At 40.4% G+C, this 24,477-nt stretch overlaps 1 protein-coding gene across 1 annotated transcript in view; it reads right to left on the minus strand.

Annotated features, from left to right (window-relative positions):
- The window catches only part of LOC124278262 (solute carrier family 13 member 5-like), a 33,450-nt gene extending 11,672 nt beyond the window's left edge, over nucleotides 1-21,778 (minus strand). The window contains exons 1-3 of the mRNA XM_046713979.1: nucleotides 21,491-21,778; nucleotides 1,354-1,503; nucleotides 22-137 (exon numbers count right to left, since the gene is read on the minus strand). Of these exons, the coding sequence (XP_046569935.1) occupies nucleotides 22-137; nucleotides 1,354-1,503; nucleotides 21,491-21,598 (374 nt within the window). The 5' untranslated portion in view covers nucleotides 21,599-21,778. The remainder of the gene's footprint in view (nucleotides 1-21; nucleotides 138-1,353; nucleotides 1,504-21,490) is intronic.
- Between the last annotated feature and the right edge of the window lie 2,699 nt (nucleotides 21,779-24,477).

Consider the following 24,477-nt stretch of genomic DNA (forward strand, 5'->3'; position numbering starts at 1 on the left):
TGATGTATTAATATGCCTCACCATCTTGGTTCGGACCCAACCATCATCAAAATGCGCAGTGCAATTCTTCTGTGGATGTTCCAGTGTTCTATAGCAACAGCCATGCACAGTCCACCAAGGAAAACCATGATTGTATCCTGTAGGAATAAATCACCATTATACTGTAGCTCCACATACAGACACACATCGACATATTGCTACACTGATACACCAGAACTTGTAAAGGATGACTATTGGATATATCTTCATATCATCATTGGTTCAATGTGACATATGATATCCAACCAATACTCATATTAGTCACGTGAGGCTTAATTGTGCTGGAATAATGCTGTGTGAAAGTGAGGGAAGAAATACACACTTGTTTACGCAAATTATTAGACTAACAACTAGTCTCTGAAATGAACATATTTTACAGAAAAAACAACAGTTCATAATAAAGACAAAAAACTATAATCAAAAGGGGCCCTGAGACTTGCTTCATTTTCAGAAACTGTGGAAATCTAGAATTGCTACATATTTTAGACTTGCTTGGATATGTTTGTTTCAGGGTCTGTATGACAGACAAACAAATTAGTTGAGTTGCATGTTATACCGTGGCGCGTGGTCCTGTGCTCAAAGCTGAAGTTAAGCTGCGTCGAGCTCGGAGAGTCCTTGGATGGGTGACCGTGTTTGGCAGCTGGACTCCTGAGAGTTTCTAGGACTTGAGTCCTGCCCCACAACGAAGCACATGTGACACATGTGGTCTCACCTTAGGCAAGTGAGTTTGTTCAAAATTGTCTCTGTTCACCCAGCAGGAAAATGGGTACCCGGTGGAAAAAAGTCATATGACTATAACCTTCTAGCGCCTAACAGGCAGCTTGGGTTATCCGGGGTAATAATTTGCTGTGCCTTGAATGTTAGCGCTATGAGCATACCTAGTGTGGAGTTTGGCGCTATATAAATGGACACATTATTATTATTATTATTATTATTACCGGTAGGGCAGGACATACTTACCCTTCCCGCGAGCACCTGGTGTCATCAGTGATTTGCGGTGATCCATTCATATAATTTTCAGAGTTATTTTACTTTAAATGCTGACGTTATACATTTGTAGAATGACAAATAACAATTACTCATTAATTATCATTTGGAGCAAAGTTAAAAAAGTCATCCATGTTGTTTTCCCCTTTACACAACTGAACATATTCATTGTAACAGTTTGGTCACAGAACAAGATTACTTTGTATCGATTTTTGTTTAAGGATATATCAATGCACCCTTAAAATCTTCAAAGAAAAGAAGTGCACTGAAATCACAAAATAATCAAAACACACTTGAGTCCCTTGAGTGTAAAGTCTCTCTACTCACATTCATATAAGCCTTCGATATGACTTTAGCCTCCACCACATTGAGGAGCGGAAACATGAAGACTGGGAGCAGCGCTGTCACCGAGATTGGCAGCGACTCGGAGATCCAGAACACCGCCATCATGATAACAACGTAGGCACATCGTCCCTCCTGAAAAGTAACACGCAAATTCCGTTATTGAATCTTTGTGGCTTCCGGACACCACTGATTACCTCAGTAAATATACACATGGAACTTTATTAAGTACCCCTCGATTGTTTCATGTTGCCATGAAACTGAGCAACCATTACCATTAGTATGTATACTGGAAAGCTCAAACTCCATTGTTTCCTGAAAGTTGACATTTTGGACTAAACTAATTTGCATTATTTTAATTTACAAAATGACATGAAAACATCAACGATGTTTTGTCAACGAAATGTATCCCTGTACAACTATGGGGCTGCAGAGTTCCAAAATGGGAGAGGTGAGTTTCTCTCAGTCTGAAAATGTTCTCTGTCATCTTCAGACAACAAATCACATGAAACATGTTAATAGCGTGCATATCCACCATGTGCACGGATGACAGCTTTACCACAACCCCCTCCTCCCCAATCTTGTACAGGCGGATCCAGCGTCCAAAATTGCCCCAGACAGGCTCCAATGAGCTCCAATCCGGGCTCATAGCAGGCCATGGAGCTGTCACATGTCGGGAACGATGTGGTCGGGCGTTGCAATCCATAAATACAGGGCAAGTGGCTAATGGGTGGTTATCCAAATGTGGCACAAGAACAGGATCCAGAATGTGGTCGCCATTGAGATTTCCACGAACAATTGCCAAGACTTAGTCCAGTCATGGGAGAGACAATCCCAGACCATGACAGATCCACCACCGTAAGGAATTGATCCCGGTGTCGTGCATTCCAATAATGTGCCATCTTCTTGCTTCTTGTAGTCTCCCTCGTGTCATAACAGATACTGGTAAAATCATTAAAGCGTTTTAGCGTTTTATACAGTTAGCCGCATTGAGTTAATAGGGCTTTTGGAGACAAACTTGGGTAGTGTGCTTTAACTGCATATTAGGATGTGATTGATTGATTTAGCAAAACCCTTAAACAATATTGAAAGGGAATACAGTAACCAGTTCAAATAATAGTCATTGTTACAATTCAAGATTTATCATTAGGTATGTCAGTAACTTAATATATGTTAGGGGTGCTTAATTAAGTCCCTGTGTATATTTGGAACAGTGTGTCGTTGTACAAAGCAACCTTTGGTTTACGACTGTCGTAAGCCTATGTTAAGGTAGCTCTAAGATCGTTTTGTACAACAGCACCCATATGACTAAGTCTGTTTTGGTTGTAGTTGAACGCCGCACTAAGCAACATTCCAGCTGTATGACAGCGATCTGTATATAATCGAGCCTGGAACAGACAATCCAGAGATGAACATAATGAACATCGGTCTACGTAAATGGGATACGATAACATGGGTCGACCAAGTCAGCGAGCCTTGACCACCCGATCAAGTCTGGTTAAGTAATTAGAACAGATGAAGAGTGTGTTTCTTTTATATTCAGTAGGTAAATATTTGGAACAGATGACGAGATGTGTTGCTTTTCATTCCGTACAGTCAATTCCGTATGGTCAACTGAAATATGCTGCTTTACTCTCTGTACAGGACAGATGAGATGTGGTGCTCCGCATTCCATACAGTAACGATTTCGAAAGGTTTCCAAAATATATCCCACACAATAACCAGTAGAAGGAAGAAGAACATGTATTTCTGTACATCAAGCATTCTATTAGACATTTCCGCGTCACACCTCACACAATAACTATTCAGACGATAGAATGTCATCGCCTTTCACATCCCGCTAAATACATATCCAGGCCATAGAATCATACATATTTCTTCACGTTTCTTATTCTTCTAATAATGGTCACGTTTTGTATTTAGACTTGGTGTATTCATACTGGGTGTAGTTTACGAGTTCCTCGTCATGTGGCGTCATAGTAGGTAAGTACAGTGGAAACCGCCTAAGTAAAGACCGCTTAACTGAACAGACCTGATAAGTAAACACTTTTCTTTGGTCCCGGCAAATTTCTTCATAAATTATCACTATTAGAGTCTGGTTAACTAAACTCGGATAAGTAAACAATACCGCTTAACTAAACGTCTTCTCACGGTCCCTGGAAGTAAATTACTTAACAAAAGAGACCGGATAACTAAATTAGCGATCACCACATAACCCGACATGAGGGGTAGTCATGTCAGTCTCCAGTCAAACAAACACCCTACTTACAGCTTGCTGGCAGCACGCAGTTGACAATACACTGACAACTGGAGGCCAGCCCTGATAAGTTGTCCATTGTTACATATGCATACATATACATGCATATGGTTGTCATTTGCAGGTTTTTATAAGTTTGGATAAGTAAATACCTGATAAGTAAACAATTTTGGCGAGTCCCTTGAAATTTTACTTATCAGGTTTCCACTGTAATTATATCATGAATAACGCCGATGACGTAAAGATTACACTCTATTTTAAGTCTTTTGAAAATTCATGTTTAAAGGCCATTTGGCTCAGATACAATCAGGTCATAGTAGATAGGCGATGATGTCATAAATGACTGAAAGGTAAGATTGTAGATTCTCTTGAACAAAATCATTTAACGGCGACTTGGCTCGGGTTAGTCACAAATGACACCTCTATTCCATTCTCACTACCTTAAAAAATAAAATATATCTGATGGTATAGAGACTGTGTACAGAATACGTATCCTCCCCAAACCCCAACGTTCCTACGGGTCTATTTATTGATGAGATGCTTAAGAAACCAATATCTAGGGCTTGCTAGAAACATAATACAGGATACATGAGACACATGTGTTTACCTGATTTGTTTACTGAGCACACAAACGGTACCATGCCACATATACGTTGTGTCCTTGACGTGACGATGAATGTTTGATGGAGATCACCAGCCACGTAAGGGTATGAAAAGGATCATATCTCTACTGTAGTGCCTATAAACATACTCAGCCCAATTCGGTCTGAATAAGTGTGGCGATCATAGCCCGTGGCTGTTCTATCGCACACTAAACTAGAAATTATGAATACCGTATTTAAACGGACTAAAAATTAAATATTGAATCTAACGTACCCTGTATGGTAATATCATGTGTACAAATACTGTAATTTTCTTTCAAAGGTAAGAGTAAGTAAAAAATATAAATGTTTAAGTAACGTCTACTTATTTCAGCCATATTGTGACTGGAACAGAACAAGCTGTGCTGTCACTTAGTGTTTGTCCTTAAAACTGAAAAGCTGTATGCCCTAAGGACCCAGAACCACAAAAAAAAGTTGTGGGTCGTGATCAAAATATGTGAAGGCCTTATATTTTAGCTACAATATAAATAATTCCCAGAAAACAAACTATGTGACAACTAACAAACTAATTTAAAGAGTTTAGAAATTTAAACTAGAAATTACTGAATGATGTTTTTTGAAAAAAGTTATTCGTAGGGATGAATTCTTTTCACAGAAAACATCATTCAGTAATTTCTTGTTTAAATTTCTAAATTAAACTCTTTAAATATTTTTTTTTCAGAAAACATAAAGACCTGCAGAAAACAAAAGCTGTGAGTCCGAGTGGTTTTCAGTCGGCTTCGTTAATTTCGAACGCTGCTGTCACTTAAACCTTAAACACTGCCACCGAAGGACAGTCGAACAACAAGCAACGTATCAATTGTTGTAACACTATCAGTGCAAAAGGTAGTGTCGTCATACTAGTTGCCATGGTATACTGCGGAACCGCTGGTTCCTTCCTGGTAAACCAGCACTATTTACGAGTATATCATTATATTAGTAACTGTGAAGGAATGCCCGCATTACATGAGAAAGCTGAACGGTATGAGTTACATAAAGACATACGTGAATAAAAGCGACACCCTTTTCTATTACATAAACCTGTGTTCTGTTTTTCCATGTGAGTGAGTGAGTTACATCGCATCGGCAATATTGCAGCCACATAGAGATGAGAACAAGTTGAATAATATTAAAAGTCTGTCAACAAAGGGCAGTAAAATAGAATGTTCAATATCACAGTTTAGATGTAAAACAAACCACTAAGGGGAGGGGGGGGGGGGAGGGGGCTGAGCCTAGTGGTTACGCTCGTCACGCCGAAGGTTCGATTCTCCACATGGGTACAATGTGTAAAGGCCCGCCGACATATTGCTGGAATATTGCTAAAAGTGCCGTAAAATCATACTCGTTCACTCACTCACTCATACCCATCTGAGACCTGAACCAACTGAACCTCCAGCATGAAGCTGAAACGCCATGATATAAGTGAAACACTACTGAAAGCGGCGTACGTACTCATACGTTGACCTAAATATGTATTACATATATTGAATGTTAAACCTAATATTCCAAGGTAGGCCTTTATGTTGTATACATAAAATATAATATGAATGTAGTCTAAAGGGTGCGTAAAAAAAGCAAACTGTCGACTTATGTTTACGAACAGAATGGTATGTATGGAAGCGTATTAGTGCTACTGTCTAAAATAGTTTTAACATCCATGTAGATAATTCTTTTATCGACTCGACGTACATGATACCTTTGTTCATGATAATGATACTTCCATCTTTGGAATCGTACTTATGCCTCAATTTAAAATAATTTTAAGATCTATGTAGATAATTCTTTTTTCTACGTAGCTGATTCTTTCATCTACGTATAGTCTACGTGACACTTTAGTCTACGTGAATGAATCCAGTTAGGGTTCATGCAGGTAGCGAAAGTCCAAATGGTCCCTAGTATGGTGATCAACGTTCAGTTGTTGGCGATCTACAGCCTGGTTTATATTGTATTGTCTTCTATAGTTAAACTGTTTTTTACTAGTTTTAAATTTATGTCTGTGATAATCTAGTTGTTTACTGTCCTTCGTTGACAGATACTTATTATGTACCTTTAATTATTATAAACCTATAACTCGCTGAAATATTGCCGATGTGCCTTTAAATATTAACTCACTCACTCACTACGTGAATGATACTTTCATCTGTGGAAGCGTAATAAAGGCACAGACTAAACTGATTTCATCAATTAAGTAGAAAGATCTTTCATCTGCACAATTGCTATAAATAAAGTGCTCGTTGTTATGTGAAATTATATCAAAAGGTTTGGCAGCATGGGGGTCGTTTATTTTCATTGGCCTTGTCTGTATTTTCACAACTGAAATCATTTCAACGTATCAGCGTCTGAATGATAAACAATCTTTTTAAAAAACAATTTAATGAAGGACTTATTTAAGACGCATTGAAAAACAGAGTTGCTTTATGGCATATTCTGATAATACTTCAATGAAGACATTGTCAATGTTGAAACAAGTAAGATGAAAGTATCATCTAGATAGCTGTAAGTAGAAAGAAAATATCTTCTACGTCGATGAAAGTAACAGGAAAGTATCATCCACGTAGATGAAAGTAACAGGAAAGTGTGATCTACGTAGATGAAAGTAACAGGAAAGAATGATCCACGTAGATGAAAGTAACAGGAAAGTATCATCCACGTAGATGAAAGTCACAGGAAAGTATCATCCACGTAGATGAAAGTAAGAGGAAAGTATCATCCACGTAGATGAAAGTAGCAAGAAATTATCATCCACGTAGATGAAAGTAACAGGAAAGTATGATCCACGTAGATGAAAGTCACAGGAAAGTGTGATCTACGTAGATGAATGTAACAGCAAAGAATGATCCACGTAGATGAAAGTAACAGGAAAGTATCATCCACGTAGATGAAAGTAACAGGAAAGTATCATCCACGTCGATGAAAGTAACAGGAAAGAATGATCCACGTAGATGAAAGTAACAGGAAAGTATCATCCACGTAGATGAAAGTAACAGGAAAGTATCATCCACGTAGATGAAAGTCACAGGAAAGTATCATCCACGTAGATGAAAGTCATAGGAAAGTATCATCCACGTAGATGAAAGTCACAGGAAAGTATCATCCACGTAGATGAAAGTCATAGGAAAGTATCATCTACGTAGATGAAAGTAACAGGAGAGTATCATCCACGTAGATGAAAGTAACAGGAAAGTATCATCCACGTAGATGAAAGTCACAGGAAAGTATCATCCACGTAGATGAAAGTCACAGGAAAGTATCATCTACGTAGAGGAAAGTAACAGGAAAGAATCATCCACGTAGATGAAAGTAACAGGAAAGTATCATCCACGTAGATGAAAGTAACAGGAAAGTAGCATCCACGTAGATGAAAGTAACAGGAAAGTATGGTCTACGTAGATGAAAGTAACAGGAGAGTATCATCTACGTAGATGAAAGTAACAGGAAAGTATCACCCACGTAGATGAAAGTAACAGGAAAGTATCATCTACGTAAATGAAAGTTACAGGAAAGTATCATCAACGTAGATGACTGACTGACTGACTGAGTTTAGTTTTACGCCGCTTTTAGCAATATTCCAGCAATATAACGGAGGGGGACACCAGAAATGGGCTTAACACATTGTGCCCATGTGGGGAATCGAACCCGGGTCTTCGGCGTGACGAGCCAACGCTTTAACCACTAGGCTACCCCACCGTCCCCCGCGTAGATGAAAGGAACAGGAAAGTATGATCCACGTAGATGCAAGTAACAGGAAAGTATGATCCACGTAGATGAAAGTAACAGGAAAGTATGGTCTACGCAGATGAAAGTAAGAGGAAAGTATCATTCACGTAATTGAAAGTAACAGGAAAGTATGATCCACGTAGATGAAAGTAACAGGAAAGTATCATCCACGTAATTGAAAGTAACAGGAAAGTATCATCTACGTAGATGAAAGTATACGTTGAAGAAAGTGAAAGGAAAGTGTCTTCTACGTAGGTATAAACTAATTTACAATGTGGCTCTAATACTCTTCCATAGAATGGCGAGTGTATATATTGTATGGGAACTATTTTTGGAATGACACCCCCTGGGTTTCGTGCAACGCTTTGTCAGTTTAATATCTCCGCCCAGATCGCAAATGCTCTACTGTGAATAGCAGTATGTGTGTGTACGTGTGTGTCTGTATGTGTGTCTCTCTGTCTGTCTGTCATTATGGTTGGTCTTTGAAAGTTGTTAATCATATTTACAAGGTCAAGGCGAAACTTTTTAAACTATACCCGAGGATAAGTCGAAATCTTAATCGGATTGTCCATTTGATATATACTGAGTCAAAAAAGAAACTTTACAAAATGTAATTTGAAAAATAATGAATAATATTTCTCTGATGATACATCTATGTATCCGAAATGGGATCCCTATCTGTCGACTCTAGAAACACGTTAGCAAAACCCACTCAAACCCATCCATTCCTCGTGCAAATGACGTTAGTGCCAAATCAGGTTTTGCACGTGCAGTCGATCACGTGATCTTCGCATCGAAGTTTTCTTCATATGCACGTGTTTGCATTGGCCTCAAGAATTGAAAAAAACCACTTTTAAACCACAGTTCTAACGGTACTTGAAATGCCACGATGGTCAAATGTGCAACGTGAACGTCCCGTTGGCATGTTGCAAGCGGGAAGATCAGTTATTGACGTCGCAAGAGCAATGGGATGCAGCCGTCGTACTGTGTATGACTTGCAACGTCGTCTACAACAAACTGGCACCACTTCTGATCACCCAAGGTCGGGTCGTCCACGTGTGACGTCACGAGCAGAAGACCGTCAAATCGTCCTACGTCACCTACGTGACAGATTTCTGCCGGCTACACGAACCAGGGCTGAGATGTTTAGAGGTCGACTGTCCTCACAGACCAGTCGAAATCGGTTGCGGGATGCCAATCTCTATTCTCGACGTCCATATCGTGGGCCAATATTGACGCCGTTTCATCAACGTCAACGTCTGCTGTCAACGTCAACGTCGCCTCCGATGGACCCAGAGAGACTGGAATCGAGTCGTCTTTAGCGATGAATCCAGGTTTACCCTCAGATTCGCGGACGGCTGGCATAGAGTCTGGAGACGATGTCGTGAACGGTATACCCAATGTTGTGTACAGGAAGTCGACAGATTCGGGGGCGGAAGTTGCATGGTGTGGGGTGCTTTCTGTGGGAACAACCGTTCCCGACTTCTGGTCATCCGTGGAAACCTCACAGCTGCTGCTTACCGCGACCAGGTGCTCACCCCTTAACTCCTTCCTTTCATGGCGGCTCATGGCCCAGGTCTACAGTTCCAGCATGATAATGCTCGGCCGCATACCGCGATGTTGACACGAAATTTCCTTCAAAACGCTGGAATCAACGTCATGGACTGGCCATTGAGGTCCCCTGACCTTAATCCAATAGAGCACGTTTGGGATGCACTTGGGAGAAGGCTTCGTGGTCTTAGGAACCAACCTCAGAATTTGCAGGAACTTGGCGCTGCCTTGCAAGAGCAATGGCGCAGAATCCCCAACCACGTGTTCACAAGCATCAGGCAGTCGATGAGGAGACGGTGTTTGGCAGTGGTGAATGCGCGGGGCGGCCATACACGATATTGAACTGAGAAACTTCGCATTTTTATTCTTGTGACTTGACATTCTGTATACCCATGTTTTGGAACGGCGGTGTAGCCTAATGGAACTGATTATGGCACTGTCAGTGTATCGAGTACATCACACAGATCTCAGCAATGAACTAATACCAATTTAACCATCTTACCATCTCTTGTTCTTTTAAAGTGCCCTGATGAAAGAATGTGAAGTTTCCTTTTTTGACTCAGTATGCCTGTATGACCCCCCCAGAGAGTGCACTGTTTGTATAACTTTCAAAAACTGGCAACAGATAGAACCATTATTCAATTACTGCTGTACGTGATCCAAATACACTCCTTGCAAAACAGCAGGGCATAGTGTGAAAAATCATATATCATATCTTCTGATCCAAATGATACTTACGATTGAAATGATGTGATCATATCTGTTGGTGAGGGGTGATCACATAAAATGGCTCTTATCGTTCGTGTGATGAGACGGTGGCACACTACATGTGGATCGTTCCAGAAATCGGAGTTCGAACATTGTGTAAATCAACTCTGTTAGCCTGACATGCACAAATTCTTCGAGTAATGCTTCTGAAGAATCGACCAATGTCATGAGAGCAGCACCGTGTTCATTGAGGGTGGACATTGACGTTGACGTACACGCCCGAGAGCTGTTCAGTTGTAGACTGGGTGCTGTCCATGTAATGACATGGATGTTGGTGGAATTGGGTTATTAATGCTAAATTTGAAAAGTACTGTAAAACGTGACTCTCCAATCACACCGTCATTAATGTTACTTGGAACATGACTATTCAACAAAATGAACACGTTTTTAAATGTGTGCAAACCTTTCTTTTTCAGTTATAACGTTTTGAGTGATCACATAAGTTGTGTCCCTTTCTCTGTTCCCTCTTTAACTTCTCTATACTTTCTCTATATTCCTTCTTAAAATGGATAACATTGAAAATGCATGTATGTGAATATCATGAGGCAGGTATTTTAAGTTGGATAACATGTCCCGAATCACGTTCACATTTGTGAATGAAATATGTTTAAATCAAATCGGGTCAAATTCCTGGCACGATGAGCATGTGCACTATCAGCATGAAAGATGAAAAGTTGTCCGACAAAATCATACCATCAAATAGTTCCGGTAGTTTGACCTGGGAGTTGACAATGATAATGATGATAATGATAATGTTAATGAAATATATTTGTTTTACGGTGCTGAAGAAGAATGTCTGAAAGACTATGAGAGGAATACTGTGGTTTTTAGGACTTTTCAATAAATAGTTTTCACAGTTGATTTCTCTGATAGTGATTGGGATTATTCCAGAGTAGTGGGGCTGGTAGTGGTCTTGGTGGTTGCCTTTGCGATTACATTATGAACGTCATATGTATTTGTTGATGTTGGTGCAGCAATCTGCTCATATACAGATCGAGCAACATGGGTGATTTAGGCAACGATATACACACGGGTGTCCACTTACAACATGCCCATGTGTTTAAAAAAGTGTCTTTGTGCGTTTTGTTCAAACCCCACCGAGTTCTTACCCGAGTCATGTGATTCATGACTGTTACAGTGTTGTCATTGGTAGCTTGATTTCTTCGGAAATGTTCTTGAAAAAATATATAAATTACTTTCACTGCCATACATTGGGGGTATGTCCTTGAATAATACCTAAAAACAAACTATCCCCTATTGTTTTGCATAGCACATAATGGATGTTGTCATACCATGTCTTTCTTTGTTAAACATATTTTTCAAATTCAAATAAATACTGGTACGCCTTGTTTGTCTGATGCTGTTTAAGGCAGCACCAAACAATATTCCAGCTATATGGTGGTGGCATGTAAATAATAAAGTCTGGACCAGACAAGTCAGTGATCAACAGCATGAGCATTGATCTACGCAATTGGGATACGATGACATGTGTCAACCAAGTCAGCGAGCCTGACCAGCCGACCCCGTTAGTCGCCTCTCACGACAAGCATGGGTTACTGAAGATCAATTCTAACCCGGACCTTCACGGGTTAATATATATTATTAATAACATTCACATGAGACGACATGAACGTCACACGTTTACTTCCAATATAAGTTAGGAGCAATATCTTGATCTTGATCAAGCTGACTAGTCGCATGACATTCCACAGATACATTATGGGACTGTGAGCATCGGCCTAGTTAACGAACATTGCCGTGTCGATGTCCAGTTGAGGCATATGTACGACGAAAATGTTAAACATAACGCTTACACCAGTGATGGCAACCGCCTGAATCAACTGCAAAACAAGAAACGGATTGCTAACTGAGTTATCTGCACTTTAAGACACTGTACATGAATCTGTACGTTTAATTACGAGGGGGCATACTATAATGATGTAGGGGCGCCAATACGGTGTGACGTAATGCAAGCCTGATACAGTACTGTGGGCGACCTTCATCTTAGAATATGTCTTACATTGGAAATCATGGATCTACGCATTGATCTACGCATTTGGGATATGACATGTCAACCAGGTCAGCGAGCATGACCACCCGATCCCGTTAGTCGCTTGTCACGACAATTTCAAACCCGGATCTTCTCGGGTTTCGCTGTTTTTATGTTATTAGCACAGTAAGTGAAATTGCCATAATGATATGTATATATCAAAATTCAGGGGCGATTCTGTATTATCAATATACCTAGTTTGTCCTCATAACAGTGTTATGTTGATTCAATAAAGGTTTACAATACATTTAGGGAGCTCAATTCAAGTCAGTTCAGTTGAAGTCAGTTGTCCCTGAGCAACAGACCAGGACGGTCACGACAAGGCCTCATGCTTCAAAATACTTCGGGCAGGTCACAGTGACATATCATGTCACATTACATTTATCGACATTGTTAGCTGACATACATGTATCATGTCCCGCCACATATGTTGACAAAGCCATTTTTAACGGCCTTCTAGATCTGTATTGTGATCTCCCATTAACATTTACATAACTTAAAACGTCTTTATATCACACAATGAACTATGAACGTCGATACACATCAAGACGTTTCCCCGGGTAGACTCGTCAACGTATATATCGTGAAAAACGTTAATGTAAATGAATTTCAGAAATGTATTTAACTCTTTCAACACCAGAATCTTTTACTGCTGTGACACTGAGTTCCCAGATGACAAATGAAACTGACATTTATCATGGAAATGTAAGCTTGCAAAACGTTATTGTCAACGCTAAATGTCATACACCATTTGAAATGTCTAATCTCTCTGTTGATGAAAAGAAAAGTTATTTTGATCATATTATTTAAATGAGACAACTACAACTTAAATACGCTTATTCTAAATGAAAATGAAAGTTTACATGTTCTGGTGTCAAAATAAAGCAAAGAGGAAGAGAAAACCTCTGCTATTTTGGACAATTGAAATACGTCAGACATCCTTTTGCCCATTTCTTTTATATTTTATGTTTTCGTAATATGAAAAGTTATTTTATTTTTATTTTCAATAATATGTATGGTCACCTATTTTTAGATAACAGTAGCTTTCTGTTTGGTAACGAGAGTCAACCATGGGAAATGCTTGATTTCCGAAGCGTTGTATGGATAACCCGTGAGAAGATTCGTTTGATGTTGGGTACCGTTCGAAAGCTATGAACATATAAGTTGTCTGCTTCTCTCGAGGGTAATACAGTCTGATGTACGCCTCTTTGTAGGCGAGGTATGACACTGCAACAACGAGGCGTACATCAGCCCGTATTACCCGAGGGAGAAGCATACAACGTATTTATCTTATAACCGCCACGTTAAATGTACAAAATATCATTTTATTTTATTTTAAAGATCGCTACCGACTATATTGCATATAAACAAAATGGCGTCTGCCCCCTCAACTGGATTTTTTGAATCAGTGAAACATATTCTGACAAGCTTAACACTGCCATAAAAATTGTTAATTATGTTTACGTTGAGTGTGCAAACGATTCAATGTATAAAATAGTTTAAATTAAGCAGTGAAAGGCGGTAAAATAAATCTGTACATAGTGAACTAAAAAACAACTAATCGAACGGTTTTCGAACTCTGGACACTGCATGCGTCATATTATGACGTCATACGATTGTTAGCGATACAGCTTCTCCGCGGAGAGCTTGGCGGTTACCGCGGCAGCGGGTAATATTTTTTCTAGTTGTCACCCTCCTGGGAGGGGTGACACGGAAACTTGTTAAAGCGTCATTGACCAATGAAATTACAATAGTTCACATGAAGGTAAGATAATAAATAATATCATTGAAGCCTTGCCAGTATTTTGGCAGTTGTAACAAGCGATTTTATGGTAGAAAGATTGGTTTCTGATGACAATTGCTGGCCACAATCTGCTACGGGGATCATGACTGGTCAAAGTCAACCACGTGACCTATGGCAGCTAATCACGCCACAGCAATGGATCCTCGTGTATCATTCAGATTTAGATGAACGTATTTGGGTGAATAGCGTTATTCTCAACGTTTTAACAGGAAATCGCTACCTATTCTTGAAATATAGATCATCGTGGAGAAATTGTATAAGGCTCCGACCTGTGACATGTATTTTCGCTTTACAAATCGTTTCCGAGCGCGAAGAACGAGGCTACAAAAGCCGAGACATTACATGATCGCATGAAAAGATGAAAATAGAAGTGAGTGAGTGAGTTTAGTTTTACGCCGCAGTCAAGAAATATTCCAGCTATATGGCGGCGGTCGGTATATAATCGGATCTAGACCAGACAATCCAGTGATCAACAGCATGAACATCAAGCTACGCAACTGGGATACGATGACATGCGTCAACCAAGTCAGCGAGCCTGACCACTTGATCCCGTTAGTCGCCTCTTACGACACGCATGGGTTACTGAAGATCAAATCTAACCCGTCTCTTAACGGATCGCTGAAAATAGTAACTTAGGTGTAATTGTAATTGTGGCAAGTTTTAAAAATACTTTTGTAAATTTTGTCCAATTTATAATTCTGTTGTTTGAAACATCATTATTTTGCTCTATGATAATTCCGATGTGACCATGCTGCCTAAACATGTGTACGAAAAGTTTATTCAGTAACACTGCAGAACATCGTTAAGAATTTCAAATCTGTCTATAAAAACTGGTACACTGAAAATTAATACCTGTTTTAGGACATTGTGAAAAGTAACAGATTTAATAAATGAGTCGTATGACAGGTAGGTCCTGTCATAAAAAGCTATATCATCTTGACGTGACTACTGCGTGGGCGGATTACCGTCGGGGAATTCGTGACGTCTTGGCTGGTTAACCGACCTGCATCCTTGGGTTAAGCTCATTGTAATCACGTGGGGAACTGTCAAATGCCTCCAGCATGATGAATGGTAAACTTTACCTAAAAGTATCCATTATGGCACGAAAACGTGAGGGTAGGGATTTGTGAGTGAGTGAGTTTAGTTTTATCCCGCTTTTAGAATATTCCAGCAATATCACGGCGAAACACCAGAAATGGGCTTCACACATGCTTACTAATGATTCCTTCAAAATAAAATGGAAGTTTTTCAAACATCGGACATCGAGAATATAGTTAGGCTGACTACTTTTGGAACGCTCCTCGTAGCTTGCGATACTCTCATTGACATGTGTATAGATATATTGTTATGCATCAGACTTTTGAACTTGCACTAGTATATCTTAAAAATAATGCAAAACAATCTTCCAAGGGGAAGAAAACGGCTCTCTAAAATCCAACGGAAGGTCCGATCACTGCAACTTGTGACATTTGTGTTTGTAAATATATTGTCAGGTAACATCAAGTATTATTGCTGGCATTTTGTAAACCTTTTGCGTTTTTCTTTATGCCCAAATTATTTGAGAGCTCGGGCAGACATAGCTCATACGTGTCTGCACCCACAGCAGTTCACGAGTTGTCAGGAAACGTCACGTAACGTGTGTGGAGAAAGACGTCAAGTGTGCGTCGCATTAAGACACCTGCAGTGAAATAAGGAACATTTCTCTTTTTGTTCTCAAAAAAGCATATTTTTTCGGTCCCCAGAAACTACTAATTGGCCTCACTCAAGCACGTGTACATTTGTGAGTGTTTCGAGTGCTTTGTAACAAATTTCTTGAAGTATTCGTGATATGCCCAACTGACGCTTTAGCTATATATCAAACAATGGGCCGAGTCTTCAGCGTGGGAGTATAGAGGAACGGGAGATTAACACAGCATGGTCTTAAAGGTGTCGTGCCGGGAAGGCTAAAATTTGTCAGAGCCTTCGAGTGAGGCGCGCCGTGTTCATTCAGCCATAACATTGCATTGCAGACAGACAGATTATTTATTAAAGTCTCACCCCTGTTATACATATATACAAACTAATTAAACATATATTTACATAGGGCCATTCTATACGGAATTATGAGAGACTAAAATTCCTTAAAAATTGCATGTACATGTATTATGAATAACAATAATTAAAAGTTATATAATACGGATTTTGCAAGTACCGCGAAGGCTATGCTCATTGAACCGAAAAGCGTCACGACTTTAGCCTTCCCGGCCATGAACCGTCTTAAATAGTCATGTCCCCGTGAAGGTGTTGATTAGAATTGATCTTCAGTAACCCATGCTTGTCGTAAGGTACAACTAACGGGATCGGGTGGTCAGGCTGGCTGACTTGGTTGGCACATGCCATCGGTTCCCAATTGCGCAGATCGATGCTCATGCTGTTGATAACTGGATTGTCTGGTCCAGACTCCATTATTTACAGACCGCCGCGATAAAGCTGGAACATGTTTTAGCACGTCGTAAAACTAAACTCAGTACCTCAGTCAAATAGTCATGGGAAGATCTGACTGCTGCAAGTAGAACACATTTCTTCTACTTGCCGAAAAATATTCCTTTTTATTTATTAACTATATCAAAAACAACAAACTATCCCAACTGTGTGTGTCTACAAAGCTAATGTACTATCCCAAAGCACAGTGTGGTATGCATGTTCCAATACAAGACTCACATGAACCTAATGGCGATACATGGCACTGACTTCGAATTATGAATAAGAATAATACATGTTCTGTTACTATAACACATGGGGGCGTGGCGGTAACCTAGTGGTTAAAGCGCTCGCTCGTCACGCCGAAGATCCTTGTTCGATTTGATTCGATACATGGTACAATGTGTGACGCCTTCTGGTGTCCCCCGCCGTGATATTGGTGGGATATTGCTAAAACTTAATAATAAATGAACTTATTGGCGTACTCATTGATACACATATTGATGATTCTACACTATAATTCGGAGTTACTGAATGCCGACGTACAATGACCCATATTTCTCAAAAATGCCTCAGCATGACACAGAAGTGCTGAATTACGATTGTACATATTGTATTATGACCTCTAGACGATCTTTCCTGGAAAATGATCACGTTCCTTTGAAGGCCTTACACGGAAGATACACTAAACTGACTGCAACATGAATAAACCAATCAGCTGTTTGTACTCAAGATTGCGACGAGATATTCGCAACTTCCTTATTGAAATATCAGGAATTGCATTATCGGGAAAAGAGTGCGACATCACAACGTTATGGTCCCTGACTTCACGTACATCCTGGAGTGCCTTGAACCATGACGAGCTGTACAATGTGTTCAAGGAAACTGCATTGTTATATCGCCAACCGCCTTATTACAGATAAGACACACCGTGAAGATTCGAGTCACAACTGGTCTGGTGATGATGATGATGATACTGCTGCTGCTAATGATGATGGTTTGGAGATCTAACATGCGCTCTCCGACATAATGGGTATTTCACAGAGGTCCGCCTGGTCATTTAGTGAGCGTCGGGCTGCATGATTAAATTTGCATGAATTTTGAATGTGGAAATTCGCCAGAAGTTGTTGGGGGATGGACTATGGGATGGTTTGTTTGTTATTTGATTTGTTTGTTTGTATGTTTTTCTTTTGGTATTTATATTATGTTAGCACAAGTTGGCTATGTGGGATTATAAGCGACCTTAAAGGCCAGTTTTGATAGGATGCCTTAGGCTTTGACTGACTGACTGACTGAGTTTGGTTTTACCCCGCTTTAAGCAATATTCCAGCAACATCACGGCGGGGGACACCAGAAATGGGCTTCACACATTGTACCCATGTGGGGATTCGAACCCGGGTCTTCGGCGTGACAAGCCAACGCTTTAACCACTAGGCTTCCCCACCGCCCCCCTTAGGCTTTGAAGGTTTGGGTGATATGTAGTGTGTTTGGAGCGTTTGTAGTGTTAGGTGTGTGTTTGTGACCAGTGAACTCTGGAGAACCAGTAACCCATGCTTATAACACTGGCTTAACGGGATCGAGTGGTCATTCTTGCCGACTTTGTTGATGTATGTCATCGGATCCCAATAAGATCGATGTTAATGATGCCGGCAATAGATAGATGTTCCTGTCGACTATTCAGACACCGAGGTGATATAGCTGGCATATTGCTGTGAACGGCGTGACACTTAACAAACAATGTACATATAACTGACTGACTGACTGAGTTTGGTTTTACGCCGCTTTTAGCAATATTCCAGCAACATCACGGCGGGGGACACCAGAAATGGGCTTCACACATTGTACCCATGTGGGGATTCGAACCCGGGTCTTCGGCGTGACGAGCCAACGTTTTAACCACTAGGCTACCCCACCGCCCCATGTACATATAAAGTAGATACAGTAGGAAATATACATGTTGCGACAACAACCAGTCTGAAACAACGAAGTAAACGAAGGGATAGATACGACTTTCCTTTATAAGGCGACAGTGTATGAGTCTGAATGTTGATGCGATTCTGAGGTGTAGCTGTTACAGGTAGAGATGTCACTTACAAGTTAATGCATGCAGCCAAGTGCTAAGAATAGCCATGAAATGACCCGGAGTCATGAATATAGATAAATGGAAGAAAGGCAATGAGGGTGGAGAGAAAAGGCGCTTGGGGGATGGGACAGAAATGAGACAGAAGGCAGAAGAGGGAAGGGGTGGGGGTGGGGTGAAATTAGAGAGAGAAGGTGGAAGAGGAGAGGGGTGAGGTAGACATGAGCGAGAGAAGGAAGACAATGGGAGGGTGAGGTAGACATGAGCGAGAGAAGGAGGAAGTGCGCTGTGTTTTGTGGCGTTGAGTCGGGGTGACGAGTTGTATGTGGTAAAAGGATATACTCGGGAAAAATGTGGGATACAGGCGGTGCGTGTTTGTATGTGTCCTTGTGTGTGTGTGTGTGTGTGTGTGTGTGTGTGTGTGTGTGTGTGTGTGTGTGTGTATGCGCGTTTTTGTATACATATTCAAGATCCAACAAACATGTAGGACACGTATATTGTCTGTGTATGTGTATGTGCGCGCGCATGTGTAAATATGTGTGTACCTATTCATGATTCAACAACCATGTGGGACAAAAATATTGTTAGTATGGGGAGCCGAAAGACATCATACATATTCAAACTAAGGTCGCAGCGATGCAGCTACATTGTAGAACGTTACTCTCAACACACAAGTCACAGCGATGCAGCTACATTGTAGAACATTTCTTCAACATCCGAGTCATTAGAGGCCTTCTCAGGCCCTCAGAAAAAAGCGAACTGTGTACAGACAGAATATTATAATGTTTACTTTGCAATATACCCTGAAAGGATAAAGTATAAAGTATCCTTATGCACATAAGGATATGTAGGTCAAGGTCTTCTTAATGTTCTTTCGGGCCCGTCGAAATATATGTATACGTTAATGCTTGACCTGTGCACGGTTTATGTCCTTGTTTAATAGTTTACACGTGTTAACACATAAGGTTCTTATGTCATCGTGACGAAATGTCGCTAACTTGTAAAAGTAGCACCATTTGAAATACAAACTTTATAACAAGCAGATTGACTTGTACTGTTATAACAGGCTGCATGAGTCTAATACTCCCCAGGGAGTTCAGTTGGTTTATATAATGCCAGAATAAATGACATCCGTTGATCTAGGGTCCACTCCAGCGCCTTGAGCATGTACTAGTTGCGTGGATATGTGCGCTATATATAAATCCTGTTATATGACAATAATATGTTTCGTTAAAGCCTTGTTAACGTTGTGAACGAATACGACGAATTAACATCATATCAGTTCAAAAGTAACAGTTACTGGTTCTCAAGCGTTTCTGATTCCTGTATGTCTGATCCGATGACTATGAACTGAACATAGGAAGAGGCTGTGAGCTTAGTAAAAAGAACCTGAAATGTGAACAGGTAAAGGTCGGGGCATGTATGAGTCCTTTGTTACCCATAGATGTTTCATTCAGCATAAACGGTGTTTCAATGAGCATTGAGTATATGTACCACCAGCAGCAATATGGTCCGTTGCTTTCAAACATCACGCTTTCTTGTTATAACCTCGGTACGGAAAGCTGGAAGTCAACATGACGAGTTGTTTATCACGTCTATCCTCCTACATGGGTCTTCACGGTCTAGTGAGGGTTTGTCATCCAATGTTTACGGCATCTCTGAGTCATCATTTATGCATAACGCTGAATGAACGGCAAACCTCAGTTAAATGCGTGTGTGGATGGTAGAGAATAATGTGACACACTATCTGAAATTCAATTATCTTTATAGTAATTTTGTGGTATTGATTTACAACTTCATTTTGCCGTCTCTTTATCACTGACGCAGATGTATAGTGTTAATGACGGTAATACATGCTGGAGTCTAACGACTGTTGGCTCGAACCAGGTGTCATTTCTTGAACGTTTGTATTCAATGAGTAGATCTAGTCAAGTTTGTCTGTTAATATATAATAACCAACGTGTAGCAAGGTGTCATAATGAAATTACTTCAATATCCATACTTAAAAACAGATTTGGAATCTTAACCGTTGATATTGAATGCTGGTTTACCTCATCAATACTAAAGCATTTGCAAGGTGGCTAGTGATAGTCAAGTCTGGTTCTAAAGAATCAGTGGTTGCCACACATATACGACAACAATCAATATCTCCGATCGCCGTTTGAAAACAAACTTTAAGCAGAACCATGTCACGCACGTCAGACACTGTTGCTTCTAACAGCTGGTCGGTGCACAATATATATTGGTAAGCAGGACCAAAGCATACTTTTGAATGATTTTATAAATGTACATGACAAACATATATTGTGTTTGTTTATTAGAGCTTACTTAAATGTTTACATAAATATACATTATATTATTTGTATTTAGTATTATGCATGCTTGAAAATGCGCATGACAAAACTATATATTGTCACCAAACAAAAATCGGTAAGAATATACTGAGAATATGTAATCCCAAATATAGCATACGTGGCATAGAAGAAGCAAATACAACTGTGGCGTGAATGGGCTTTGCTTTCAAAATGCTCCATGAATATCCAACATCTACACTGCTGTCAACACGTTACCGCTTGTAAATTATTGCTTGAGTGACAATGACAAGGCTTATGCGTCGCCTGCCAAAAGGAATGACAATTGTACCCCGGCCTAAGAATTTTACATAAGGACATACACATACATGGTACATACAGACTACACACGAAACCTGTTTGTAACATGTATATTAACATTAGACATCGGTGTACATCGAACTGATTAAACCAAACGAGTGATTTAATGGGATAATACTTACCTTCGTAGGTATCAGTATTGGAAGCGGCAAAAGCAGAATTGGGGTAAGAAAAAGTATCAGTAATGTCCTAATTTTCCATAGATCCTTCAGCGTGTTGCTCACAGCCATCCTTTGGAATACGTCAAACTGGTCAATACAATATCTCCTCTTGTTTGTATCATGCGCTGGGTGGACAGCAAGGGCGCTCTCTCTGCCCGTTTCTTTTAAGTTTCAAGCGTCAACAACTAGCTCAGCGTGAACAACCCTAGCTATGTGGGTCGTACGTACAAGTTCGTTGACGGTGTATGTACAGCTCTATATATAACCCTGGCCGTCACATGGCCATTACCCCGGGTATCCGGGAGGAGGGGTCGATTTCGTATGATGATGGATTTTGTGGCTTTTAGACAGATGACACATTTAGAAAATGGCCTAGTATCAAGGGTGGTGCATTAGCCTAATGGTCAACGCGACGACCCGTCACTCCCATTCATGGTGTCCTGTCGTCGTCACATATTGAACTATCGAAGAACCTCATTCTTCATTACACAAGGGCGACATCTTTAGCACAATCTTGCAGTTCGTTGTTGAGAGTTACACGCAAGAAACACATCAATTTGGGTTCGAATTCCGAGTTAGCCACGATATTGTTTCTGGGTTTGTCTGTTCCATACCCGTACTCATGGGTTCCACCACACACCTGCATCACTTTCCTCCTCCATACGAATAAGACTCCGTGGCACACGGGATTATGTTAAAAGCTTCGTTCAGAACTCATCCTTGAACCATCCCGCCTTCTCATCCCATTCAGTCAACAGCCTGTGTTGGATGTTTCAGCATACGAGGAGAATGATCTATACAATCCATTTGCATGTATATGTCAGCTGTTGCAATTATGTATACCGTATGCTAGGTACCGTTAATAATGTAAGGTATTGCTGATTATTCTGATAAGGTTAATTGTATTTATTCCAATGTATACATTTTTTGATCAGGCGTTTGAACTGAGACCGTGAATTCTTTTGTCTCTGTATTGATCGATACGCAGGGACCAGATACATTTGTATAGGTCGAGTGAGTGAGTTTAGTTTGACGCCGGGTCTTCGGCGTGACGAGCGAAGGCTTTAACCACTAGGCTACCCCATCGCATTAACACATAGGTCGAAGTTGGATGTATCGAACATAAGTAGCAAATGATGTGTTTCGTGTAAGCAGTCGTTGATGGCTCGTAGGAATTCCAGTTTAGTGTCACCAACATCACGAATCGTAACTTCTTTGAGAGGCATTTAGAAGTTGGGGCAGCAAGGAAGGATAACAATATATAGATGATCAACTTCTGTATTGCTGTGAGAGCGACGTTTCGGAGTAGGTTCTAGACATCACTTGCACTATCGCTCTATCGTGATGCACTGTTACTATATCGTGTTGTACTATCACTATACCGTGCTGTACGGTCACTATATAGTGTTGTACTATCGCTATGTCGTGTTGTACTGTCACTATACCGTGTTGTACTATCACTATACCGTGTTGTACTATCGCTATACCGTGTTGTACTATCGCTATACCGTGTTGTACTATACCATGTTGTACTATCACTATACCGTGTTGTACTACCGCTATACCGTGTTGTACTGTCACTATATCGTGTTGTACTGTCATTATACCGTGTTGTACTATCATTATACCATGTTGTACTATCGCTATACCGTGTTGCACTGTCACTATAGCGTGTTGTACTGTCACTATATCGTGTTATACTATCGCTATACCGTCTTGCACTATCGCTATACCGTGTTGCACTGTCACTATAGCGTGTTGTACTGTCACTATATCGTGTTATACATATATCGCTATACCATGTTGTACTGTCACTATATCGTGTTGTACTGTCACTATACCATGTTGTACTGTCACTATATCGTGTTGTACTATCGCTATACCGTGTTGTACTATCACTTTACCGAGTTGTACTATCGCTATACCGTGTTCCACTGTCACTATACCGTGTTGTAATGTCACTATATCGTGTTGTACTATCGCTATACCGTGTTGCACTGTCACTATACCGTGTTGTACTATCACTATACCGTGTTTGCACTATCATCTATACCGTGTTGTACCTTTCATCACTTATACCGTGTTGTACTATCACTATACCGTGTTGCACTATCACTATACCGTGTTGTACTATCGCTATACCACACTGTCATATACCGTGTTGTACTATCGCTATACCGTGTTGCACTGTCACTATACCGTGTTGTACTATCACTATACCGTGTTGTACTATCGCTACTACCGTGTTGTACTGTCACTATACCGTGTTGTTGTACCGTGTTGTACATCGCTATACCGTGTTGTGCTACTCACTTGTACCGTATCGCTATACCGTGTTGTACTTCGTCACTATACCGTGTTATTGTACTACACACCGTCGCTATACCGTGTTGTAATGTCACTATACCGTGTTGTACTATCGCTATACCGTGTTGCACTGTCACTATACCGTGTTGTACTATCGCTATACCATGTTGCACTGTCACTATACCGTGTTGTACTATCGCTATACCGTGTTGTACTGTCACTATACCGTGTTGTACTATCACTATATCGTGTTGTACTATCGCTATACCGTGTTGTACTGATCACTATACCGTGTTGTACTATCATTTTGTTCCACTACTATACCATACCGTTGCACTGTCACTATACCGTGTTGTACTATCGCTATACCGTGTTGCACTGTCACTATACCGTGTTGTACTATCGCTATACCGTGTTGTACTGTCACTATACCGTGTTGTACTATCGCTATACCGTGTTGCACTGTCACTATACCGTGTTGTACTATCGCTATACCGTGTTGCACTGTCACTATAGCGTGTTGTACTGTCACTATATCGTGTTGTACTATCGCTATACCGTGTTGTACTGTCGCTATACCGTGTTGTACTGTCGCTATACCGTAACCGTTATACTATCGCTATACCGTGTTGTACTATCGC

The sequence above is a fragment of the Haliotis rubra genome, unplaced genomic scaffold (genome assembly GCF_003918875.1).
Source record: "Haliotis rubra isolate DU_JTF1 unplaced genomic scaffold, ASM391887v1 Scf234, whole genome shotgun sequence".
Classification (NCBI taxonomy): domain Eukaryota; kingdom Metazoa; phylum Mollusca; class Gastropoda; order Lepetellida; family Haliotidae; genus Haliotis; species Haliotis rubra.